General features: G+C 47.7%; 1 protein-coding gene across 2 annotated transcripts in view; it reads right to left on the reverse strand.

Moving 5' to 3' along the window:
* Positions 1-9,999: 9,999 nt before the first annotated feature.
* Impa2 (inositol monophosphatase 2) overlaps positions 10,000-27,071 on the reverse strand; it is a 30,999-nt gene continuing 13,927 nt past the window's right edge. Inside the window, exons 3-8 of one of the 2 annotated variants that reach the window (XM_048419116.3) lie at positions 22,937-23,044; positions 20,488-20,533; positions 18,934-19,042; positions 13,519-13,627; positions 12,089-12,240; positions 10,000-10,948 (exon numbers count right to left, since the gene is read on the reverse strand). In XM_048419116.3, the coding sequence (XP_048275073.1) occupies positions 10,833-10,948; positions 12,089-12,240; positions 13,519-13,627; positions 18,934-19,042; positions 20,488-20,533; positions 22,937-23,044 (640 nt within the window). In that variant the 3' untranslated portion in view covers positions 10,000-10,832. The remainder of the gene's footprint in view (positions 10,949-12,088; positions 12,241-13,518; positions 13,628-18,933; positions 19,043-20,487; positions 20,534-22,936; positions 23,045-27,071) is intronic. The other variant, XM_048419117.3, reaches the window with a different exon arrangement.

Genomic DNA, 27,071 nt, shown 5'->3' on the forward strand with positions numbered 1-27,071 from the left:
GGAAGTAGGGGTGGAGCAAAGAGACTGGGAGTATTCTGGAAAGCAGGAAGCTCCTCCCCAGTTCTGCCCAGACCACTGGAGAGGAAAGATGTAAGCTGCCCAGCTGAGAAAGGTACTGAGCCGTGTGACTAACGTAGATAAGGATAATGGGGTAACATAAGTTATAAAAGCTAATAAGTAGCCTGACCTAATGGCCCAATCAGCTTTATAACTTATAGAGATCTCTGTGTGGTTGATTTTCTCTGGGACTTGCCGGCTGTGGAGTACTGAGCGGGACAGAAACCCCAACAAGCCGGTCCTCATGTTATACAGGACGTCTATATCACCCCTTTGGAGGCTCAGGGAACACGTGGAAGTGCTGCAGAGATGTCTTCTAGATATGACACGTCCACTGCACTCAAACTCAACAGTGGCTGTGGGTACCTGCTCAATATGGAGCCTACTAACATGCCACCTGGATGGAAGAGGGGCTTGTGAGTTTCCCATTTGCTGAGAGAGCAGGTGCCAGTTCTTTCAATGGTGTTGCCCATGCTCTAGTAAATAATGCCCTACTCACGTTCATGCAAGGGACCCTATTTAACTCAGTGGGTCACACACAAAATGAATGTCATGAAAGTAGAGTTGGGTTTATGGGTAAGAACAAGATTTCAGCAGGGTGGTGGTGCTGCAGGCCTTTAATCCCAGCACTCAGGAGGCAGAGACATGAGGATCATTGTGAGTCTGAGGCCAGCCTGGTCTACAAAGCTAGTTTCAGGACAGCCAGGATCATACAGAGAAACCCTGTCTCAAAAACAAACAAACAAACAAACAACCCTCCCCCCACAAAAAACAAAAGAAAGAAAAAGAGTTCAGTTGGAGGAGAGAGGGTAACAGGGGTGTGGGAATGTTTAAAACTATGATAAATACAGGTCAAGAACAGTGTGAGCAAGTATTTTTTGGGTTCTAAATGCATCATCCACAAATGGACCACCTAGGATGAGAATTTTGAGTGGAACACAAGTTAGAACCCGCAGTTGCAAGAGAGTTCTCTGCCTACTCCTTTCCTTTGTGTGTGTGTGTGTGTGTTTACATTTTATTGTATGCATACGGGGATCTTGCACGCATGCATGTGAACTACATGTATATAGTGTGTTGGAGACCGGAAGAGTACATTGGCTCCCCTGTAACTGGAATACGGACAGTTATGAGCTACCCTGTGGGTGCTAGGAACTGAACCCATGTCTTCTGTGAAACAGCCAGTGCTCTTCACTGTTGATCTGCTATCCTTGTTTTGAAAAGTACCTCTTGGGGATGTTCATACATGTTACTGTTGTGCTCTGTCACAGGACCCCCAAACAAGACCACCACAGAGCCGGTATCCGAGGCAAACACATTGGGATTTATTGGTTACGAGTTAGCTAACTTGGACCGCAATCCAACACACAGAAGCAGTGGGTGGAGGAAAAATGGTTCCGAGCTCTCAGGGTAATGGGCTTCTAAAGGGAAAAACTACAGGTAGGGTGGCACAAGCCTTGGCATTTGGGGATCGGGTAAAAGTAGACAACTTTTGGACCTAGGGAGTTAAGTCCAGTGTTCCAATATGTGTCTCTGTCTCTATCTCCATCCATCGCCAGATGAAGGTTCTATGGTGACATGCAAAATATTCATCAGTATGGTTATGGGCCAAGGCCAGTTCAGGCACCCTCTCCTCTGCTGCCCAGGGAGCAATCTGGGGACCTCTCCTTGGGCCTGGGAACCCCTCCAGAATCAAGTCTCTTGCAAACCCTAAAATGACTCCCTTAATGTGGCTGACATGGGGGCTGACTGAGAAGCCATTGACAATGGCACTGGGTCTTGTTTCATCTGCATGTACTGGCTTTTTGGAATCCTGGTCTGTTTGGATGCTCACCTTCCTGGACCTGGAGGGAGAGGGGAGGAACTTGGACTTCCCACAGGGCAGGAAACCTTGATTGCTCTTGGGACTGGAGAGGGAGGAGGAGAGGGAATGGGGGGAGCGGGAGGGTATTGGGAGGAGGAGAGGAAGTGGAAATTCTTATAAATTAATAAATAAGTAAATTAAAAAAAAGTAGACAACTTTTGACTTCGTTGGCTGTGGTATGGGGGAATTTTAAAACAGTCAAAACAGGGCTGGAGAGATGGCTCAGGTTAAGAGCACTGACTTCTCTTCCAGAGGTCCTGAATTCAATTCCCAGCAACCACATGGTGGCTCACAACCATCAGTAATGAGATCTGGTGCCCTCTTCTGGCCTGAAGGCATACATGCAGGAAGAACCCTGTATATATAATTAATAAATAAGTCTTCTAAAAAAAAAAAAACCACAGTCAAAACAGTGGTTAATCAGGTATCTACAAGGATATTTAAAGCAAGCAGATGTACACAGATGTTGTTTGGATACCTTGGTGGGTCACTTTGACCAGGGCTGGCACAGTTTCTTGGGAATGTTTATGACTTTGCTGGACTGCATTCACCTCCCTAGTTAGGCCCTTTCTAAAATGGAGTTTGTCCTGCTCCTTCACTACAATGTGTTTTGATCACACTCACCCCCACCACTCCCTATAACTCACTTAGATTCACCTCTGTCCTTTTCAGACTTCAGATACATTTTTTTTAATAACCCGCTGAGTCCAGTTATACATGGTTATGGAACTGACCTACCAGGACCGAACCCTAAGGAAAACAGATTCTCCCTGCTCTAACAGCCATCATTTGCCAATAGCTTTTTAGATGCCTCTCCCTATGAGTTGAAAGGGGCCAGCTACATTCAAACTGCCACAGGGTGTGATGTAGACGTCCCAATTGTGACTGAGCGCTCCACAAACACATATTCTCTGCATTTTGATCAGTCGTGAGTTTCTGTATTAACTGCCATTCACCACACAAGGAAACTTCTGGTGAGGTAGGTCTGAGAGCTGTAGTAATCTAGATACCCATTTAATAAAATAATAGCAGTAGTTCAACCATGGCACCTAGAAGTTCCCCAACCATGAGTTCTTGGTCAGATTTACACGACTAAGCATACATTTTTTTTTTCCTGTAGAGTAGACCTTAAACCCAATCACAAAGCAGTTGGTTATCTCCTGACATTAATGCCACAACTGCACCCATAGACACATCTTGCTGGGCTACTCATTATTATAGCTCATAGAGTTCACAGCTGGATAAGACTGTTAAGTTTGGCATGGTGGCACATGCCTTTACTCCCAGCACTCAGGAGTTAGATGCATGAGTTTAAAACTAGCCTGCTCTATATAGCAAGCTCCGGCCCAGCGGGGGCTACCTGAGAGACCTCGATCAGAAACAAACCACCAAACAACAGCAAAAACAAACCTACCACCAACAGAAGACTTAAGTACACTCTGAACATCAAGTTTTATTTTTCTTGCTAGACTTCTTATTTCACACATTTTGGACATGGCTTCTTTTTGGTTTTTCAGAGACGATTTATCACACATCACAAAACGGCATGTAATCTGTCATAAAACTGTCTCCATGCACCCATATAATCATTGATACAGAGGATCACTACCCCTAGGATCTCCCTTCTTCCAGGGACATACAATTTCCTCACACAAACACCCTGTCTAGGATGCCTGAAGAAGCTGTGGTTTGAGAGCGTGGTGCAGTTCACCAGCACGGACAACAGAGGGCGCCCTTCTCTTAGGATGAAGAGCTCTCAACAAGGCCAAGGGCATTATGGACAATAGGTTGCATCTACTAAAACCAACAATAAGGAATTGAGCAATCACCTTGCAGCTTGAAGCTCCGTGAATACCGAGGACAAAGTCAATAAGCTGCTTCCCAACCCCCCCGTCCCAGCCGAGCTTTGGCGCGCCAAAAGTTACAGTGTGGCTCCCTGTAGGGACATGGCAACCCGGCCATAGCGGCGTTGGAAGCTGCTTGCTACTATTTATTCTAGCATTACAGTGCATGGGGTCCTGAGACTGAATTGGCTTCTCTGCTTCTCTCTGGGAAAGCTGACCCAAAGGCCAACACCTCTGTTTGGTTTAGGTGGCTGCCAAAGAGCCTGAAAAACCCGCCTGCCTCCCTTGGTGCTGCCATGAAACAGAATCTAAGAGAAAAGCGGGCAGATGCAGCCAGGACAAAGTTAAACACCCCAGGCAAAGTCTCTCTTTCTGTCCGTCCTGCCATGTGTCTTGTTGTGCCACCCTGCCCAACATCTTTGGACAAGCCCAGGTCCTGTGGCCCAGTAGCCCTTACAGAGACCACACAGGAGGTCTGGAGTCGCTGTAAACCACTGGTATGTCCTAACACAGCCCTTAGGTGCTCCTAATGTGACTGCAAGCTCTTCAGACTAGTCTACTTAGGATCCCTCCTGGATCAGACCTGGCCCACTAGCAAGGAGTCGTTTTCCCAGTGCGGTCCAGACATAACCTTGACCTCTCAGGGGATCAGTGTGCAGACAGACATGAGTCCAAAGCACGTAGAGGGGTTAAACAATGGTAAACTCGCCCTGTGAATGCTAATTTCATTACAATCTCTGGAAGGTCAAATGAAATGGGGGGAGGGAGCAGGCAGTGGTGGCACATGCCTTCAATCCCAGAACTAAGGAGACAAATGTAGGCAGATCTCTGTGAGTGTGAGGTCAGCCTGGTATTCAGAATAAGTTCCAGGATATTCAGGGCCACACAGACAAACCCTGTCTTCGAAAAACAAAACAAGCAACCCATACACTACATGGAGATAATTTTAATAACTGTATCTATTAAGTCAATTCTTGCTGAAAACTAAAAAACGAACATCCTTGGTTCCAGACTGATACTCCATGTGTGTGTGCCATGTGACCCTCAGTTATCAACGTCCTGTTGAGACATACTCTATGGAGGGGTAGGATGGTAAAGGCTGTGGCACATTAGTAGCATCTCCTAGGGAGATGGGACACTCTGCAGCCAACGACAGTTGCAGTGAAGCCAGGTGGGCAGATGGCTTCACACCATCCTGAGCTGTTTGTTTTGTGGGTTGTTACTTTTTAAATTTTATTTATTATAGTGTTCTGTCTACATGTTTGCCTGCATGCCAGAAGAGGGCGCCAGATCTCATTATAGATGGTTGTGAGGCACCCTGTGGTTGCTGGGAGTTGAACTCATGACCTCTGGAAGAGCAGCCAATGCTTTTAACCTCTGAGCCATCTCTCCAGCCCCCTTGTTTTGTGATTTTTGAGACAAGACAATAGTCTTGGAACTCTGTAGATCAGGCTGACCCTGAACTCACAGAGATCCACCTGCCTCTGCCTCCTGAGTACTGAGATTAAAGACCGGTGCCAACACCACCTGGCTCCATTCTGGCTTTTTTGGATTGGCTTTAATGAACAGCCCCAGAACTGGTGCAGACAGTATCCAGCTGATGCTGGACAGAGAAAAAGGGTGTCTTTTGTTGAGACTAAGCCATGTTCCTTCCTGCTGATAGCCCAGTCTTGGGAGGGTTGGAAGATGCTCTACTTGACCTGAGCAACCCACAGCCTTGCATCTCTCTCCTCCAACATCCAGGGATTAGTTTACCAATTCAGCTTTCCCAGTGTTGGTCTAATGACTCTGCTGAACAACACGGAGAGAACTGGGTTAACCTGAAGGGATCTGTGGTGGTTTGAAAGAAAATGGCGCCCAAGGGAGTGGCACTATTAGGAGGAGTAGCTTTGTTGGAGGAAGTGTCACTATGGAGTTGGCTTTGAGGTCTCATATATGCTCAAGATACCACTCAGTGTCTCAGATCGCTTCCTGTTGCCTAAGGTCAAGATGTAGGAATTCCAGCTCCTTCTCCAGCATATCAGCCTGCATGCTGCCATGCCCCACCATGATGACAACTAAGCTTCCGAACTGTAAGTGAGCCAACCCAATCAAATGTTCTCCTTAATAAGAGTTGCTGCGGTCACGGTATCTCTTCACAGCAATAGAAACCCTAAGACAGGGCAGGGGCCCATCTTATTTCATTGTTCAGCCTGACACTGTGAGAGCCTCCAACCCACTTCATGTATCGGTATTTCTGCCAGAGAGGGCACATCTATCACCCCCGATAGCGGTCTCCCTAACTGGCACTGACTTACTACCTGGGAGCTCCTGCTTCTCACTTAAAAGTGTTTCCCCCTCCCACCCTACATGCTTGCTTCTTCACCATCTGATGACCTGCTGACCTGCTCTGGGTCCTCACCCAATCCACCCAGTTCCAAGGTCACGCGCACTGCCACGGGGTACCATTCATCTACACTCAGTGGGCTCTGAGAGAATGGGCCCATGAGAGGTTGTTATACATTGGCGGTCACAGGTAGAAATTTCTGCCAACAAAGCAAAGGCCTTAGCATGTCAAGCAGCATCTCAAGTCTCCCCATGCTGAGTTACACCAGCTCCTTCCTGCAGACACTTCCTTTGAGTCTCCAGTTCAGGTACTCTTCATGAGCAGTCTCAGTGGTGGTCTCATGGGCGCTGAGATGTCTGGGCTGCATCTTGGCTTGGGTGCTGCCTTCATTTATTCATTTTTTGTTTTTGGTCTTTTGAGACTTGACTTGGGATGTAGCGCTGGCTGTCCTGGAACTATGAAGAGCAAGTTGGCCTTCAAAGATCCGCCAGCTGCTGCCTCCTGAGTACTGGAATCAGAGGTGTGTGCTATGACCACTGGTTCTGTAAATGGCTTTTCAACCAGGTAAAACCTGTCTAAGTTTCAGGGTAGCCTGACAAGAGCATTTCTGGTTTCTCTAATAGGTGAGCCATCCTAGTGAATTATGGGAGATGGTTTAAATAGCAAGAACAAAAAAATCTGTAAAGAACTGTGTACAGTAAAGTGCCTGTATATAATGTTAGTATTATTATTTTAAAATATTACAACAAAGCATTTGAATATTTTCTCATAAAAGAAATGGAAAATCACTAATGATTTACTAATTTAAACATATATTGTAAATATATTGAAATATCACATGTATCTCATAATATATAATTTTTACATTTTTATGTATTATAATTCTTTTTTTTTTGAGACAGGGTTTCTCTGTAGCTTTGGATTATTTTTGTTTTTCAAGACAGGGTCTCTCTGTGTAACAGCCCTTGTTATCCTGAAACTAGCTCTGAATATCAGGTTGGCCTTGAATTCACAGAGATCCACCTGCCTCTGCCTCCCGAGTGCTGGGATTAAAGACGTGCTCCACCCCAGCCCGGCTATGCATTATTTTTAAAAGAACAGACAAGACTGATAAAACTGGACAGACTGACGCCACTGTTCTTTACCTCAGTTTCCCTTTCTGTTTCATGAAGCCGAACCCGATCAGTCTCACAGCACACTGAAGCATTTGTCTAATTATTCTTTTTTTTAATATTTATTTATTTATTATGTATACAATATTCTGTCTGTGTGTATACCTGCAGGCTAGAAGAGGGCACCAGACCCCATTACAGATGGTTGTGAGCCACCATGTGGTTGCTGGGAATTGAACTCAGGACCTTTAGAAGAGCAGGCAATGCTCTTAACCTCTGAGCCATCTCTCCAGCCCCTGTCTAATTATTCTTTATCAATAAATCTCAGGAGTCAGTTAGCAGGGTAAGAACCTGAATGATCAAAAAAGCAGCGGAGAAACGAGTGACCTCCCTCCCTTCAATTCAAAAAAGGCAAGACCCTCTGCTAGTCCCGCTCTCCTACTTCCTGTGTCTCTCTGTCCTTAATTCTCCAAAACCTCTATGATTAGTTTTTGTCAGCAAGTAGCTAGCTCCACCCTCTGATTCAAAGCAAACTTTATTGGCAGTCTCAGGAGCATAAGAGTGCAATCAAAATCTCACTGAACAGCACACCACAGTGATTAGTTGAGAACCACAGGGAAGAATCTGTGCAGAACACCATGTTGTACTTGTTGAAGAAAGTTGGAGATAAACTCACTAAAAACAAAACAAACAAAAAACAGAAATTCATCTGATGTTTTCCCAGGATGGCCATGGACAGTTCTGTGGTAAGGGCAGGCTAGGAACCGGAGGTCCAGCGGCTTTCCTGAGGGGGCATTAACCAAAACACAGGCCCACACCTGACTGACCCCTGCTGTGGACGACAGGGCTTTTATCATCTGGCTAGCTGACAAAAGACCGGAGCAAAACAACCTTGAGAGCAGTGGCTCTCAACCTTCCTAACGCTGTGACCCTTTAATACAGTTCCTCACGCTGTGGTGACCCCCAACCATAAAATTATTTCGTTGCTACTTCATAACTGCAATTTTGCTACTGTTATGAATCATAATGAAACTATCTGAGTTTTCCAACTGTGAAAGCCATCCGGCCCTGCAAAGGGGTCATCACGACCCACAGGTGGAGAACCGCTGTGACAGGATACTACCAGCAAAGCTGTTGAAATAAAGATGATGTTAGGGGCAAGTGTGTGGAAGCCAGTGAGAATTCTGAAGGCTGGGACTTGATGACCACCAGATAAGATGAATACTATGTGGAACAGAAATAAAAATGACCTGTGTGGGAGGGTGGGTGGGGGATTTTGCTGACTTGGAGCACCACAGAAGAAGCTGGCCAGCTACATTCTAAATGGATCCCTCAAGGAGCGAGTGAACGGGCAAACAAGCAAGTGAGCCAGCGCGGCTTCCCTGTTCCTCATGGCTCTCTATTTCTCTTGGAGCAGTAGGATGATGTCAGGCTCAGAGTCGGTTTAGACTCAGCTACTGAGTGGCAGTGAGATGCAGACACAGCTTAAGTGCTCTGAAGACCTGAGGAGCAGCTGTTCCTGCCGTTACTTATTTGAAGATCACCCCATAATCATTCAGTCCAGGAGACCTTCCTAACTACGTACTACATCTCACAATGCACGGTGAAGAGTCAGAGGGAGGTATGTCTTGTGTATCTGTGTATGTGCTAGGTGCTGTTTTGAGTATATGCTGAGAAAATGAAATGGCACAAATCTGAGCCTGCCAGGGAATTCAGAAGGCATCTTATTGCCAGGCATGGTGGCAAATGGCTGTAATCCCAGCAGTGGGGAGGTGGGAGGCTGGAGATCAGGAGTTCAAGGCCATTCTTGGCTATGTAGAAAGTTCTGGGCCAGCCTGGGATTCAGGAGATCCTGTCTCAAAGAAACAAAAACAATTCACCTGTGGAAAAAGTGTGCTACTAGAAACGAACACGTATGAAACAATCACGCTTACAAAGCAACTTCTGCATATGAAAAAAAGCAAAGAAATTCCAAAAGCCATCTCAAAATGGCTGAGGTGAGCTTGGAAATTTTAGGAGCTTGAACTAGAAAAGACCAGGGCGATTGTCCCAGGAGGACCAAGGACGGAGAGCTTTGCTTTTGGCCAGTGCAGCCCCGTGTGACAATCTTCTCAAAGAGAAAGAGAACTTGACAAAGGCACAGTGCTCACTTTATAGTCAAACAAGGGAAGTACGATAACTTCCCACTAATTAAGAACAAGGTGCTGGGCATGGTGGTGTGTGACTTTAATCCCAGCACTCGGGAGGCAGAGGCAGGAAGATCTCTGAGTTTGAGGCCAGCCTGGTCTACAGAGTGAGTTCCAGGACAGCCAGGGCAACACAGAAAAACCCGGTCTCAAAAACAACAACAACAATAAACAAATAAAAAAGAACAAGTTTTTTTCTAGCACAAAAGGAAAGCATCATCTCTCTCTCACTGACGGCAACTACGGTATGGCATGTTTGGAACTGGCCAGGCTCACAAGACAGAAAAAGGCCCTGAGGATTTTTGTTGTTGTTGTTGTTGTTGCCCTGAGGTTTTTTTTTACAGATATTTCAGAGACACCTGGGCCATGCCTACAGTCACGCAGCAGTCTAGAGTCACAGCTTAACCCAGAACCAGAATTCTGGTGCTTAGGGCTGCAATGTAGCTCAGTGGTAGGAAGCCTGTCTAACGTGCACGAGAGCCTGAATTCTATCCCAGTACCACCCCCACACCAAAACCAAACCAAACCAAACCAACAAAACAAAAAGCCCCCCAAAACCAAAACCAAACTCCATTGTTTAAAAAGTTGCAACTCCTAAAAGATTAAAAAAAAATCTGTCACAAAATATTTTATTATTGAGCCAGGCAAGAGGTGGCACACACCGTTAATCCCAGCACTCAGGAGGCAGAGGCAGTGGATCTCTGTGAGTTTGAGGCCAGCCTGGCCTACAGAAGGAGTTCTAGCGTAGGCTCCAAAGCTACACAGAGAAACCCTGTCTTGAAAAACCAAAATGAAAATTTTTTTTTTTAGTATTGTTTTTCAGTTTCTCACCCCCCCACCTTTGAATACATGTTGGCTTCAACAAAGGTTCTATATATATCATTTTAATTTACACTTACTCCCTGAAGGTCCGCTAAAGGCAGTATAAAAAAATGGCTAAAGATGATCTATATGCACAATTAAAATCAGCCCGTAGATCAGGAGACTGATATTTAGGGGAAATGTTTTCATTGTTGCCATGGCTGGGGTGACGTCAGTAACTTGCCTGCACAGCGTGGGGACTGAGGAAGCCTGAGAACCAGAGGCCGGAGGGGAACAAAGAGCAGGGCGCTGTAATCCTGATTTATTGCATTCTGTATTACCGCGTGGGCAGGGGAGGGCCTGAGAGCAAGTTCTAAAGCTTTACTACCTGAGATTTACGTTCTGGAAAAACAATCAAGACTGCGTGACTCACACACACCTCACAAGAGATCTGGGTTTGGCTCCGATGAAAGAACTTGTACCGACCTGAAAAAGGCTACATGAGATTAGACAGAGATCAGCTAAGCACCGAGTCCCGGCGAGAGCTACGGCAGACGTTCCTTGTGAAGCCCTCACCACGGGGACAGCTCTTTCCCAGGGAGCTGCTGAGTTCCAGCCTCCTCCGAGCCTCATCCTGAGCGAGGCTCACTTCTCATCATCCCGTCCATAGTTAATAGTTTGTAAGGCCTGAGCTATGAGCGCCGCCATCTCTCTGGTGCCAGCAGCAACGACTCTACAGGACATGAGGTCAAGGGGGCCACCTGGAAAGCAGGAGCACAGACAACTGTGTTACGGGAGCTTGCACAACAGTCTTGTTCGGCAACTTCTCACAGATGTGTGCAGAGAAAAAATAGCTCACAGGCCTGAGGTAGAGTCCCAGGGCTGGGATCCAACAAGCAGCCAAGAAATGAACCTGGCTGGTGACTCTTGCTACCTACTCTGCCCTAGTGGGAATGTGGCCAAGGCTGCCCCATCTTAGCATTATGATGGTTGTGTGAAATGAGAAACCAGGTGAGACCAGGGCGTGGAAAGTCTGTATTTCACCATACGGCAGGCTGCTGTGGCTCAGCGGGATGAAGTGCTTCCCCGACTTAGTAAATCTGGGAGGACCAAGCCTGCCTACCCAAGCCGTCACAGCCGGTGATGACAAACACACAGATTCAGGTCTGGGGTGCTTGAATGGTAAAACCCAGAGTGTGAGATACTTTTTAGTATAAGACTGTCCTGTACAGGTCACTGCCAAAGGCCTGCCAACTTCGCTTTTATACACTGTGAGGAGACCCAAGCCTCTCAAAAGAAAAAAAGGACGAAGGTGGAAACCAGACTACGGAAGATCCACTTTCTGCACCCAGTAGCTAAAAGTGGGGCCACAGCATTTTCGCTGATAAACTAACATGAAAATCAAGAAGGAAAAATGAGTCTAATAAAATCTGCCAGAACTCAGGGGAGGGGGCTTTGAGGTCTGAATGGTTGGGCAGATTCGGATGGGGCTCAGATATGCTCTAAACAAGAGGACCAGCGACTGAGACTCCACAGCACAAAAGCAGCAGGGCAGAACTCCTGGGTACTGGGCTGACCCAACTCCAGGTTGCAGCTCTAGGGGAAGTATCTGCTCTGTCGACCAACTAACTGCATTGTTGGGGAGAAGACATGGAAACTGTCAGTGGTGTGTGAACGTGGAATGCTGTCACTCCTGTTACTAGCCAAGTGACCTTAACTCAGGTATGGGAAAGGCAGGACCCTCTCTGGTTGGCCACCGCTAGCCATGCACCCTGGTGTAGTCTCATCTGCAGAATCCAGAGGAAGTGGGAAAGGATCCAATGTGGTGAGGACCTTGTGTACGCTCTATTTAGTGTCACAGGCTTCTGGTAGGGAGGGTGGCCAGGGGCCGTAGAGCTTACCTGAGGTGTCTATCACAATACCACCAGCTTCTCGAATGATGACTGTGGCAGCTGCCAGGTCCCAGCAGTGAAGGCCAAACTGATAGTAGGCATCAGCGGCGCCTGAGGCCAGGTAGCAGAGCGCCAAGGTGGAGCTTCCAATCACTCGGACCCTGCAGGGAAGGGAAGGACCGATGTGGGTGAGCGAGACGGCACCTGGCATGGCATGCTCGATGCTCATCCCCTCACCCTTCGCTAGGGATTCTGCCAGCAAGCTCTGGACACAGAGTGCAGGCCTGGATAGATAAACTTTTCCACAATGGCGTTAGTGTGCCACTCAGCCTGGTCACCAGGGGCTCCTGAGTGTGAACTCTGGCCAACGCAGCCAGAGGCCTGAAGCTTACTCTACTCAACATTAGAAGGTTACATGTAGGCCTTCAAGTGGCTGGTGGTTACTCCACAGATGAAGGGGAGGCGACAATGAAGTAATTTTGGCGTAAGCACATGTAAGAATTAAATAACCAACAGACCTGGGCGGTGGTGGTGCATGCTTTTAATCCCCGCAAGTGGGAGGCAGAGGCAGGTGGATCCCTGTGAGTTCAGGGTCAGCCTGGTCTACAGAGTGAGTTCTAGGACAGTCAAAACCACACAGGGAAACCCTATCTCAAAAATCCAATAAACAATCAATAACCAACCAACCAAACCACTGTTTATCTAGCAGGTATGTCCAACCGGTGGCCATAGACCACATTTGTCTCGGTAGGAAGGTGACCCAACCTGCTTCTAAATATGATACCCTAACAGAACATCAAATGACTGAACACTGTGGTATTGTGAGAGAGAGCGGCCCCTAGGTGCACACGGCACATATAATTGGCCTCCAGTTGGTGGAACTGTTTGGAAACGATCGGGAGGTGTGGCCTTGTTGGAGGACGAATTGGCTCTGAGGTTTCAAAAGCCCACACGCCATTTCCCCAACCATCTCTCTCTGCCTTGGGATTGTTGTCTCAAGATATGAGCTCTCAGCTGCTGCTCCAGGACCATGCCTGCCTGCTGCCATGCTCCCCACCATGATGATCATGGGATTCTAAACCTCTAAAACTGTAAGACCCCAATAAAGTCTTCCATAAGTTGCCTTAGTCATAGTATCTGGTCATAGGAATAGAAACACCCCTGGTCTACAGCAAGTCCACTGAGAGATTCTTCAAGACCTCTAAGACTCATTGGTCGAGGGACCCAAGCTTAGTTACTTGGCTTTCCAGCACAGACTAGAAGGACACGGGACCCATCGTTTCCTCCGTGGATGATGGCGCCTGGTGCGCCTCTCTGGGCCTGGTGTCAGCGGCCTCCTGTCCTACCTCTCGGTGCCACCTCTTCACATCCCTTGGGAGTGTTTAGCCAAGAGCACATTTGTCTTTCAACCCACTGGCTATGGGACTGAGGACCTGTACCCATGAGCCTTGGCGTGCAGCAGCCGCTCCATGTTGCTCAGGAATACTTTCAGAGTATCGGGGTCACGTTTGGGCCCAATTTCTGTCAGAACCAAGGCCTTGGCGAGATCTGCAAGAAAGAATTTCCCGTCAACACAAACACTGAGCCTGGGTTCAGATGGCCTCATCTGGGCTCCCTCAAGAATGGCAAATTCCATGTGTCTCTTTGCTGTGATGGGCAGAGGGTGAAACTAACCTGCTCTAATTCAAACTGTCACTGCCCTGCCCTGGCTTCTGAGAAGCACTTCCCAGTCTCCTTTCAGAGACACCTTACTGTACAGAGGAGCACACGGACCTCAGGAGAACCCAGTGGCTTATAAAGACAGCCACTGTCAAGTGATCCCACACTGGCAATCTTCCACGTCTGAATTTCATTACAGATGGTTGTGAGTCACCATGTGGTTGCTGGGAATTGAACTCTGGAAGAACAGTCACTGCTCTTAACCTCTGAGCCATCTCTCCAGCCCCTCAAATACATCTTTCTATGAGGGTTTAAGAACTTCCTCTATCTTCTCTGGTCACAGGAGTGGGTCTCTTCCTATGGAGGTGACTTAGAATCCATGGTGCGATCTGGACACAGAGGGGAGGACACCTGGAAACTCACGGCTGCCTTTACTCCAGGGCCATATAAGTGCTCACACCAAGGACCCAGATTTGTGATGGGCTGACAAACATGAGCTGAAAGTTAGCTTCTGGGTCAGGAGCATGACTGAGACTCACTTTGGGGGAAGTCAGGAGCAACCTGTCCCTGTGTCACATGTGCAAACTGGTCCCCACCTCAACAGGTCCCACGGCAGGCAGGATGGAGTACACGGGGCGCTCTGGTAGAAATCACAGCGACTTCACGCCTAGGGGGAACAGCCTCTACCATGTTACTTTACTTGGCAGGCCTTGTTCTGTGAAACATACCACCAAGAAGCCTTCCCACCCTCCACATCCTCTCACTCCTGTCTATACAGGCAGGCTCTAGCTTTAGAACTACAGCAAACCAGGGGGAACTCTACACACAGCTATACAGGGGTAAGCGAAAAGAACAGAACCCCACCTCGACAGTCAATAAAAGGACACTTAAAAACCCGCCCATAGAATAGAAATGGTGTGAAAGACAGACAGCATAAAAAAAACAGCAAAAACTCAAAATTAGAGGGCACAGAGCTTGGGGGAAAAAATGGAAACGATTTCAGATCATGAACAAAAAGAACATAAACCAGAGCTAGAGGGCAGCCCTGGGGCTAAACTTCCTGCTCTTGCAGAGGACCAGAGTTTGGTTCCCAGCACCCACACTGGATGGCTCAAACCACTTGTTACTCCAGCTTCAGGAGACTAGACGCCCTCTTCTGGATCAGGAAGGCATCTGCTTGTAACAGATTCGTGAGGAAAGGGACACCAATTCCCTATAATAAATGCCCCAAGGGGCTGGAGAGATGGCTCAGCAGTTAAGAGCATTGCCTGCTCTTCCAAAGGTTCTGAGTTCAATTCCTGGCAACCACATGTTGGCTCACAACCATCTGTAATGAAGTCTGGTGTCCTCTTCTGGTCTGCAGACAGAATATTGTATACATAATAAATAAATAAATATTAAAAAAAAATAGATGCCCCAAGACAGAACGCAAAGTACCTGTGTTAAGAAAAAAAATACTAACAATTACAATTCAAGAATACTTTTTTTCTGAAGTAAAAAGAGGTGAAATATTCAAAGAACCATGTCACCAGGAAAACAGACTCAGCTCTGAAGTCTACTTCAAAAAAAATTACTGTAGTCTAGAGACGAAACAAACAAAAAACACCCCACAAAACCCCTTTTAAATGAACAAAACACTAAAAAGGTACCCCTAGGAAGAAAACCAAAGTACCTTACAAGAAGAAGAAAATTAAACTGTCACCAGGTATGATGGCACTTCTGTAACCTCAGCATTCAGAAGGGAGAGGCAGGAAGGCGGGGTTTCAGGCCAGACTAGGTTGCACAGTGGGATCCTGCCTTAAAAATAAATCCATTTTTGAACTATTCACTTTCACCAACACGCTCTGCGTCGGCACACAAGGGGGACATTTTAGACATTCGACACCGTAGAGGCGAATCTACTTGCCTTGGATCTTACTGCTAGAAAAACAAACTTACAAGTAAAAGGCCCATGATTAGCTGCACTGAACACAAGGAAGTCCGATGACCCTGTTCTCATGAACCCGCCCTGAGGGGTCAACTAGGCTTCTACTCTCAAAGTGTGGCTCCCATGGCTTCCCACCGGCTGCTCCATTAGCATCGCCAGTTAAGTCGGGGTAAGGCTGTCCTCTTCGCTAGGCTGCCTGGTGCACTCAGCTGCCAGCAGCAAACACGGGAGGTGGGGGTCCCCAAAGTCGCCCACAGCCTCCCCATCCCAGCTGGCGCTATTAGACATGGAGTTCTCCTGTCACACACAGTAGAACAGCCAGTGTCCTTCACAGTCATGAAGCTGTGAACGTTAGCAAATGCATTAAATCTTGAACTATAAGATTTTTCTTTGGAAGTAAACTTTACAGTAAGGAGGCAAGCAGCCTGAGGATTTTTTTTTTTAAAGATTAAAAAAAAACCCCACATTTTTATTTCATTTGCATTGGGGTTTTGCCTCCATGTATGTCTGTATGAGGGCACTGGATCCCCTAGAACTGGGAGCTGTGAGCTGCCATGTGGGTGCTGGGAACTGAACCTGGGTCCTCTGGAAGAACACTCAGAGCTCTTAACCACTGAGCTATCTTCCTAGTTCCCATAAAGACATGGTTTAATTTTTCTTCCTTCCTTCCTTCCTTCTTTCTTTTCTTCTTCTTCTTTTTTCTTTTTGGTTTCTTGAGACAGGATTTTTCTGTGTGTCTCTGGCTGTCTGGAAATTCACTTTGTAGACCATGCTGTTCTCGAACTCAGAGATCTGTCCTGCCTCTGTCTCCCTAGAGCTGGGATCAAAGGTGTGCGCCTCCAAGCCCAGCTATCAGAAGATTTTGATAAACTAAAATTATTATGACTTGAGTATTTGGAAGTGAAAAAGAAAAAGTGAAAGTACCAATGGTCAACAACATCAGGTTAAATCCAAGTGGAGCTTAGCATCTGGGAGAGCTTGTGTCGGGCGTGGTAGTACATGCCTGTGATCCAGCATGGAGGAGGGAGAGGTGGAAGGGCTGCTGGCAGGTCTGGCCTTCATCAGGAGAGCCCATTTCAAACATCAAAACAAAAGACAACTTTGGAAAACTTGCATCTTTCCCAAGAGCTAAAGACTTCAGACCTCCTGTTCCACCTCCCAAGCGCTGGATTACAGGCATACACTACCACATCTCTGCTACTAACAATCACAGCTTAAAAAAAAAAAAGGATAGATTCTCTCTATTACATAGCTCTGGTAGTCCTGCAATTTGTCCTGCAAACCAGGATGGCCTTGAACTTACAGAGATCCAACTCTTTCTGCCCCACCTCCCCCACATTCCCTAAGAACTGGGATTAAAGTCCTCTAAAATCATGCCCAACGCACTCTATCTTCCACCTGAAGCTGTTTTTGAGCATGCCAGCTTGGGTTCTGAGAGGTTACCTGACTTGCTCCAGGCATAGCCTCAGGGGTCGTTGGCCTATGTACTGCCCAGAACATTCTGACATCCCTGCCAGAGCTGAGAATGGCACACTGGACGTGTAGTCACAAACGTGCTTTGCCGAGGTGAGGGCACAGTGTGGCGGTGGCAGAAGGGAGGTGAGTGACCAGTGGGGACAGAAGTTTTAGGGACAGGCTTCTTTCTACCCAGTAATGTGGAAGCCAGCCCAAGTCTCCCCTTTGCGGGGTTAGGAGGTACCCGAGCAGAGGTGGGTGGGTCTCTCAGAGCCTGCAGTCAGCACCGGACGAACTGTGAAGGCAGCCAACCAGGAAGTGGGTGTGTGAATAGTTCAGTGTCATATCAAATGAAATCTGGAGCAAAGTTCACCCAGGCATGTTTAATGATCAGCTTCCTCGCCCTGCATTTCCCAGCTAGGCTTGGACGGATGCCTTTTGCCAGCATGGCTGGAACTAAAACCACTCCAGAGCCAAACTAAATACTGGCAGAAGGAGAAATGGGGCAGGTACTCTTTCTGGCCCACTGACTGGCCAATCGTCCTGAAGGGATGCAACAGGCTCTCTGTGAGTTCCACTCCCTTTGCTCTGGTCCACGCACGCTCTCCCAGCCTCTCTCCCCAAAGGCCTATGAGCACAATCACACACAGCGCCTTCACGCAGCCAGTCAGTCAGCTCCTCACAGGCAGGCTCGTGCGGCCCCTGATGGTAACGCGGCTGGTCAGGGATACCAGCGTTAACTAGGGAGGATGAAGCAGTGGGGAAATAGAGAAACAGTGACATGGGAAGGAACTGCTAAGATAAACCAGCAACGGGCACAGGGAAGAGGCCGTGAAAGGCGGCAGACAGGCTGGGAGCCAAGTGCTGTCATCTTGGGACCGATGCCAGGATCAGCAAACAGAAAGCAGAGACTGACTTTGGGGCTCTTTATGATATACAGCCTCTGACACTCAGACAGACAAGAGCCGAGGCCGTGATTGCTGCCCATGTCCTGTCCTGAGCTGCAGAGCAAACTAGGGCATGCCAGGCAGATACTCCACCACCAGCTTCATCCTGAGCTCTCGTTGCCTTTCCAGACTCAATTACGTGTTCGTGCAGGGGTTTTAAAGTCTACCTCTCCCACAGCTGTTTCTCTTCTAGGCTCCTTTTTTTTCTTCTCTGAATCTGCACACTGCCAGGTCTCCACCTCACCAACATACATGAAAATCCTGGCATTTCTCTGTTGCCCATCCTACCTATCCTATAGGCAAAAAAGATACTAGTTTAGTCACTGTGGGACAAAAGGGAGGACGGAGAGCCCCCGCTGGCACACTGTTAATGGCGGGCAGTTCCCACGGTTTAGCTCCCACAAGCGAACAATGTCCTTGAGCCTCTCCATGGACAGCCACAATCTTGGTGGTAGGCCCGAGGCACGTGCAAACACTGCCTCTCTACACAGCTCATCCCCACCACGCTCACCCTTCTAACACCCAGGTCAGAGAGCAAATGTGAATGGCTGTGGCCATGGGTACCGCTGAGCTGTGCCCGGATGCTCTGCTGGTCCTCTTGGCTACTCTCTTAGTCCCACCAGAACAAACTGTAACCAGTAATTGCCACTTTAAATATGACAGATACAAGGGGAGGTAATAACGAATTCAAAGCTCCTGACCACTCAGGCATTGGCACTAAATGGACCACTAGGGCCGTGGCGCCCCTAAAAAGAGCTAGAACTCTCTGCATTCTCGCCACCACCATCTGTGTAACGGTGACACTGGGCGCCTCCCATTCACCATCTCTATCCGAAACAACCTGAGAGGAGCTGAATGAACCCCACCTGTCTCCCTGGAGACCTGGAGCCGCTGGCCGTTGCAGAAGGCACCCTGGCCCCTCCTGCCGGTGTACAGCCGCTCTTCTGTGCAGTGGTGAATCACTCCGAATTCCAGCTATAAGGGGCGGGAAGAAAATGGACGCACGTCACTCCTTGACATGGAAGTAACAGCGGTCTAAAAATGAAGGCTCCTCTTAGAGCTGGAACCAGAACCGTGACAATGGGAGAGAAACCGCCTTCCAAAAGGGAATGGAGAAAAGTCGGCTTCAAATGAAACCTGGACATGAAAGCAAGCCGTTCCTTAGATGAACGTGTTAAAACTGTATAAGTACTAATAAAACTATAAAAGTTATCACAATAAAGTATTGAAAGTTTCAATCTTTAGAATGGCCCCTCTCTCATCGCCCTCTACCTTTCCTTCCCCTGGGGGGAAAAAAACCAGCTTAAGTTTTCTCCAGGTTGCTGGTGTATGAAGAGCTGAGCACACATCCATTGAGGTAACGGAACCAGGAACCCATGGACAGCCCCAGGGAGCACAGTTACTGCCCAGAGAGGGTCCCTGTGCAGGCAGAATCAACAGTGACAAATTAGACAAAACCCCCCAACAAGTGGACGTGACGAGCCTCCCACTCAAGCACTGCTCTCCTTTCCCACCCACCTTCACCACCTGGAGTTAATACGCCCCGGGCGTGGTGTCAGGACCTGCATGCCCATCTTTAGGATGTTTTAACTGAGTCTCTGGTATCCCTGAGGTAAGCTGAGCCACTCAGAAACGGGTACCCAGCCTACAGGACAGGCTTGATTGCCGGAGGGGACTTCCCAACAGTGTGTGGCTCTCCAGCGATACTTTCTAGATACCCCTTGCTAGTCTTCGTGACAACACCGAACAGAAAAAGTTATGGCTCATCAATCCCTTACCTAACTGGCAATATTCAAATTTTTACTGACCTACACCAAAAAGGCTTTGAGGTATGAGCAAACTCTTGTTCTCATGAGGGAAACATATGGTGATAATGAAGATGTCAACGCTATGTTGTTCTGAAGAGGGGCAGTTGTAGAAGACATGGAGGCCCCCAACTCTGTTCATGCTACTACAAGGAATTAAAGCTCTCGCCCGGTTCCTGCACGAGCCTTCAGCCCCTGCCTTTCCTTCAGGTCTCATGCTATGGTTTAGTTCAGAAAGTCTCTGGGAATCCTGATAAGGCCACGTTCTCATACTAATAGCCAGGAGGGAAAGAAGAATAGAATAGTGAGATTAAAAATGTCATCCAAAAATAGGAGCTCCCTTGTTTGTGACGAGATCACACGCTCTCGGGGTCAGATGGAGACTCGTTCTGACCATCTGCTCAGAACATCGTTTTGCACAGCAGCTAGGACTAGATCACAGCATTAACAAGAGCCGGGGAGATAAGCCCAAAACCAACACCCCTACAAAAAATCTTCTGTGGCTCTTTATTTTCTTGGATTTGAAAAATACATACTTGGATGCACTGGTCACGGTTAAGGTACATGCCAAAGAACAATGCAGAGGTTGAAACCAAACAAGGAGGGTTACGTTACCTCCTGGTGAACAGCAAATCCGATGCTGACTGCCACAGTAGGGAATCTGCAAGGGAAGACAACAGCAGGGGTTGCACATAATGTAGGGACACAGTTCTCAGAAGCTGTGTGTGTGGCTGTGGGAAGGCTCCCATCCAGCACACAAGGACCTTCCTGCGCTCTGGCTGGGTTTGACTTTCAAAATGACTTTCCAGTTTCACCCACGGCCTCCAACATAAACAGCCTTAGCTAGCCGTGCTGTGAGACAGCTAACTTAAAGCAACAGCTGGGCTCTGCCGAGGTAAAGCTGATACAATGTAACAATGACCACATAATACTAACTAGGGATGGTTTCAATAACCACACTGCTGGCTCTCAGCAGCCTACGCAGGTAGAGACTTTGAAAAAGGCCAGCCCCTATTTGAGAATGCATGTGGAGGACCCAGTAGATGACGTCACAGACGCTGGACCGCAGCCACCACACAGATGCAGCCTTTCAGTAGTGCTAACACCCCCATCCTGTCTCCTGCCTGAGCTCCCAAGCAGGCAACAGCAGGGCGAGTCAGTGGTAGAGAGACGGTTTTATTTTAGAGCTGTGGTTTTAGTTTTCTCGGTTTGTTGCTGGGTCTCCAAATAATCTGTCCTTTGTGTTAAGATCATAGGAGTTTAAAAAACAGGAAGGGGGCAAGGAAAGACCAAGTGCTGTTAACTCACAGGGAAAAATACCAAGTGGGACCATGAGCAGAATCCTGTGCAGAAACCCCGAAGGGCAAGGCCAAGCCTCCTTGCTTCCTAGGCAGGCTCCTCACAGCGTTCCCTCAGCCATGCTGGCTGTGGGCCCAGCACTGCAGGCTTTCAGATGGCTCAGGTCACAGGCTGCAGCTGTGGCCTTCACATACTGGGACTTCCAGGTCAACTCTAGAGCCTGCTTCTCAGGACACTCTTTGCAGCCCAATTCCCCTGGGGGCTGCAGATCAGGAAGTACTAGAGACCCGAAGGACAGCAGAGCCATAGCAGACCTTAACATGAACACGTGGCCCTTAGCGGGAATGCCCTATAGGACACTGCACCCCTATTATGAGTACTCTGGATGACAAGCCAGAAGTGAGAGGTACCCCGCTCAGCAAAACATACCGTGGGGTTATGCTTTAGTGAAGTGACAGTCTGGTAGCAGCAGATGGCACTACTACACAGCATCAGAAGGGTCCCCTTGCTCATGGACGGCTGAGTTCTCAAGGTAACAGTCACTACACAGTCATGCTTAATGTGTACTCGGAACTACTTTGCAGGTAAGCACAGCATGGAGGCCAACAAGGGGCAGAGAGCCAGGCAGCTCATACCTGTGAGTGTGGATCTGGGGGTGAGGAAGTGCTGGCAACATATAAACGACTCCAGGGAATGGCCAGTTAAAACACCTGCCCTCTGTGGAAGTCACGTCACCTATTGTACTTGTGGGTCTTTGGACAAGCTCCCATACCTGTCCCTGCCAGAGACCTCTAGGCAGCCCTTCAGTCCTACTCCCATAAGCCCAGTCTGCAGTCACGTGTTGGCTCCTGAGAGTGACACTCAAATCTCACTGGCTCATCCTGGCTCTGTACCTCAGACTCAGGCCTCCTTTCCTGACTCCACCTCTTTTGTAGGGGCAACGCCTTACAGCAGCAGTTTCATCTACAGGCAATTATGTTTTAAAGTATAGTAAAATATTTAAGTAAATATTAGTAAGGAAAGTAGGTCTCAAAAACTTGTGATTCCATCTTGGCCTTTGGATTATAGGCCTGTACTAGCAAAAAATACTTTAAAAGTGTGTTGGGGGATCTCAGTGTAGCTCAAGCTGGCCTTGAGCCCCTGACTCTCCTGCCTCCAGCTCTCAACTGTTGGGATTATAGATGCATGCCACCAAATCTCCACACACGCACATGCACACATTCACGCACGTGCACACGCACACACACACACACACACACACACACACACACACACACAAGTGCATACTACCAAACCTCCATACATGCACATGTGCACACACATGAATGAGACAGGGTCTTACCATATGGCTCTGGCTGGCCTGGAACTCACAGAGATCTACCTATTTCTGTCTCTAAGCACTGGAATTAAACATTTGCCAACATGCTTGGCAAAAAATATTTTTAAGACAAAATTTCCTTCCGAATTCTTTAGAGTCACAAATGGACCCCCCCCCCCCACCCCCAAGACAGGATTTCTTTATGTGCAGTCCTTGCTGTCCTGGAACTTAAGCTATAGGCCAGGTTGGCCCTGAACTCAGAGATCCGCCTGCCTCTGTGTGCTACCATTGCCTGACGGAAAGGTTTTTTAAAAAGTCAAGATATGACTTTCATTTACAAGACTAGTCCCCTACTGTACTTTTATGTCTTCAAAACTTAGGTTATTGAAAAGAAAATCCAGGGACCACGTGGAGCCCTGAGCCTGCAAACTCCCAGCCCCTCCTCACCTGTGCACGAAGTTGCAGGTGCCATCGATGGGGTCGATGATCCAGGTTGGGCTGGGGGTGAGCACACACTTGGCCCCGGAGGCTGTGGCCTCTTCTGCAATGAACCTGCTGGGGCAGGGGGGCTCAGCCTGAGTCAATGTCCAACATTCAGCAGACGCCCATGTGTAACAGCCACAAGATTCTGGGTTCCAGCCCCAGTACAACTCCCGCCCCCAGGAGCTCCCAACCAGAGTGACTCTCACTGTGGCAGTCTTGGAGGCACACAAGGGAAATGGAGCAGGTCAGGCAGAGATGCAGGAGCTCAGAACACCTGAATGAATGTGGAAGCAAGTGAAACTTGGTTCCCAGTTCAGCGGCAGAAGCCCAAAAGTTCACGCTGGCGCGCAGAACAGAACCCAGGCTGTGGAAGAGTAACTATCACCCACATTTCCCTCTGCCACAGGTGATCTCTACCCTTCCCTCCTTGGTTTCTGTTTCCTTCTCTCTGGGAGAAAACAAGGGCCTGTAGGGAGCAGTGTGGGCAGCAGGATGCTTTACGTCCCCCTGTCCTGAGTGCTGAAGCAGGTTCCCGTCCTCATGGTGGTCTCCTTACATGCTCCTTACATACTCCATTAGGGTCACACTGGCTGTCTTCAGCTGAGAAGTTGACACAGGTGATAGGGGCTCTAGACTGGCCCCTTTGTAACAAGGCCCTCTGTAATAAGGCTCCTTAACTACCCTCACGAGGGTGCTTTCTTGCTTTCCTTTTTTCTTTTGCGTGTGGTCTTTTTGAGGCAGCATTTCTCTGTGCAACAGTCCTGGCATCTGCTTTGTGGATCAGGCTAACCTTGAACACACAGATATCAGCCTGCCTCTGCCTCCTGAGTGCTGGATTAAAGGCCTGCACCACCACGCCCAGCCACAAGTGTGTTTTTTGTCCTACTAGGAGCCAGAACTAAAATCTCAAACTGAACCTGTGCAGAAGGGAATGCCAGACTTTTTAAAAACAGGGTCAACAAGCCCCAGCTGTTTGAGCCAAAAGGCAGGGAAGCACCTATCCCTTCTTCTCCACCCACATGCGAGCTTGGACAGAAATGGCTCACTTAGGTGAAACTGAGTGTGGCATTAGCTCTGCCACTTTTCTTGGCATGAGGGTTTCAGGAATTGAACCTAGGTCCTCTGGAAGAGCAGTCAGTGCTCTTAATCACTGAGCCATCTCTCCAGTCCCCAGAAATACTGTACTCTTAAAAACACATCCAAGGAACAGGTGCCAAAGCCTATGATGCAGCACCAGTAGACACAGTGATGAAAAGATACGCCTCAAGGCAAGAGTTGTAACAACTCATTTTGGCGGTCGTCTGCTTCTGAGACTTTCTTCTTTTCCGGCTACTGAATGTGGTCTTGAATAAGTCAGGACTGTCTCTTCAGGCCAGGAAGGAGGTGGCTGATGCTATTTGCTCCTGTCTTCCCACTGCAGCCCTGTCCCCACCAGATGGCCCAGCGGGGAGTCCAGGGCAAAGCACAGTGGGAAGATGACCGGCACAAATGTCCGGGTTTGGTGGCAGGAAAGGCTTTTCCTAGGTCAAGGACCTTGCTTCATGTTCTGACTGACTTAGGCATTCAGCAGATATTGCTTTGTGCTAGGACACCAGAGGGCACCGGGTTACAATGACCTCGAGGGGGCAGAAGCAGCAGGGACCCTGGGCAGCCGCTCGAGCAGCCATCCTCTTCCCCAGCTCGAGAGAACCTCACCATCTTGGACGCATCACTCAAGAGGATACTGATGACCACAGGGTTTGTATCGGTGACAGGTCACCGCAACCAAAGAGAGGAAGAGACCAAAACACAGAATCAAACAGACAGCTAGTTCTTTTCAGATTAGCAACCTGACAAGTGCCTATCAAAACATACAGAGGAAATGCAAATTAATAAAGTTAGAGAGGAAAAGGGGCTTGTTTTTTCCAGGGAAATTCAGGAGATCACAGAATACTCCAGTTTAGAGCTAAAAGAAATGCACAATTTTTCCAAATATAAACCTACCAAAATTAAAACCAGAAGATGCAGACAATGTACACAGGCCATGACAAGCAACGAGACTGAGGCAGTAACTTAATAAAAGCCCCAGGTCAGAAGGATCCACTACTGAATCCTTCTAACCCTTTAAGAAGATCTGATGACGACAGTTCTCAACCGCTCTACAAAGCAGAGAGAACACCACCACGCTCCATCTACCAAGTCAGTATTGCCTAAATAACTGAATGCAGTGTTGTCTAAATAATACCTAAACTGGATAAAGACTGAAAAAAACAAAGACTACACGATGCAAAAATTCATAGCAAAGTACTTGCAGTTGATCACAACCAGGCCGGCTTCTTCCTAAGGATACAAAGTCGGTTCCACACTCCAAGCCATGTACCCTGGCATCACACAGACAGACTTGAGGATAGAAACCATCTTGATAGATACAAAAAGACATCTGGCAACATCAGATAAAAGTCCGGAAGAAACTAGGAACAGACAACACATACCTCAAAAATAAATAAATAAATAAATAAATAAATAAAAAGGAAAAATATGTAAGACAAACGTAAGGGCAGAGTCATTTACAATACTGAAAACTGAGCTTTTCCTCTAAAACTGGGAACAAGACGAGGAAGGAGCCACCACTCTCCATTCTTACTTGATGAAGAAGAGTTCAGTCATAGGTAGAGCAGTAAGACACGGGATAGCTATAAAGATTAAGAATGGCAAAGAAGAAATCAAGGTAGCCCTATCTGTAGATGATATGATTCTATACAGAAGAGATCCTGTGGACTCCACCAGAAAACCTCTGGATCCAATAACCTTTACGGTGGTTTGAATGAGGATGGTCCCCAAGGCTCATATATCTGAATGCTTGGTCATCAGGGACTGGAACTACTTAGAAGGATTAGGAGGCGTGGCCTCTTGGAGTAAGTGTGTCACTGGGGGTGGGCTTTGAGGTTTCAAAAGCTCAAGGCAGGCCCAGCATCTCTCTGTGTTGCCTACAGATCCAGATCCACGTGTGGAACTCTGAGCTCATTCTCCAGCACTACGCCTGCTTAGATATTGCCATGCTCCCTGCCATAATAATGAACTAAACCTCTGAAACTGTAAGCCAGCCCCAATTAAATGCTCTCTTTTATAAGAGTTGCTGTGGTCATGGTGTCTTTTTGCAGTTGACTGTTTGATGTAGTACTTGTTTCCTTAGGAAGTAAAGCAAGCTACGTGATACATTCTTTTCACATAGCTGATGAATTACAAGTAGACTTCAAAAAGCTAAAAGTAGGGGCTGGAGGTTTAGCTCAGTGGTTGAAAACTTGTGTAGCATTTGCATGTCATGGCTTCAACTTGATGCACCTCCCCAAAGAGGACACTAAAAAGCAGTAAAATAATGTATATATTTTAACCAAAACTTGTTCTTTAATTAATGCATTTATCACAGTAAAAATGGGTGACACCTATCATGTCCCGAACAGATGCTGAGGAGACTACCATTTATGTATTTTTGTTACCCATGGCAGCACAGTTACACAAACAGACTGGAATAATCAACACCCAGAACTCCAGGAACCATAATCCCATTTTTACAAGTTCAGCACCTTTATGAGCTGTCACATGAGGAAGGCAAGGGAAGCCCCGAATTCAAGGCCCTGGTCTTCAAGATGAGTCCTGCAGAAACCAGGGGCCGGGAAGGGGCTGCTCTATAGTCTTACTTTAGAGCCCCTGGCTCTTCTAGAGCTATATGCAAATGCTGAATAAATATTTTAACTCTGCTAAGGAAATGATGACTGGCTTATAGTCAGTCCTCCACAGGATGGCCCAAGATGATGAAGAACTCTGGCCTTTGGAGGAAAGGGGTGTCCTTGTGAAGGCCCATGTCTCACCATGGACATTGTCCACAGCAAGGAATGTCTACGTTACTGAACATAGGCAATGGATGGAGTCCTACACAGCTGATGTTTTAGCCTGAGTGGCCAGAAAGGCACAATTGTCAGAAGTGGGACACAGAACCCTCTGGAGTCAGAGGCAAGGGGCATTTCTGAGCATGTGTTGTTGGAAGTAGAACCTCTGACATACACACACGCACACACAAAGTTTTAAAGAAAACTAAAAAAAAAAAAGAAAATTAAGTTTG

The sequence above is a fragment of the Myodes glareolus genome, chromosome 13, assembly GCF_982192425.1.
Source record: "Myodes glareolus chromosome 13, mMyoGla1.1, whole genome shotgun sequence".
Taxonomy (NCBI): Eukaryota; Metazoa; Chordata; class Mammalia; order Rodentia; family Cricetidae; genus Myodes; species Myodes glareolus.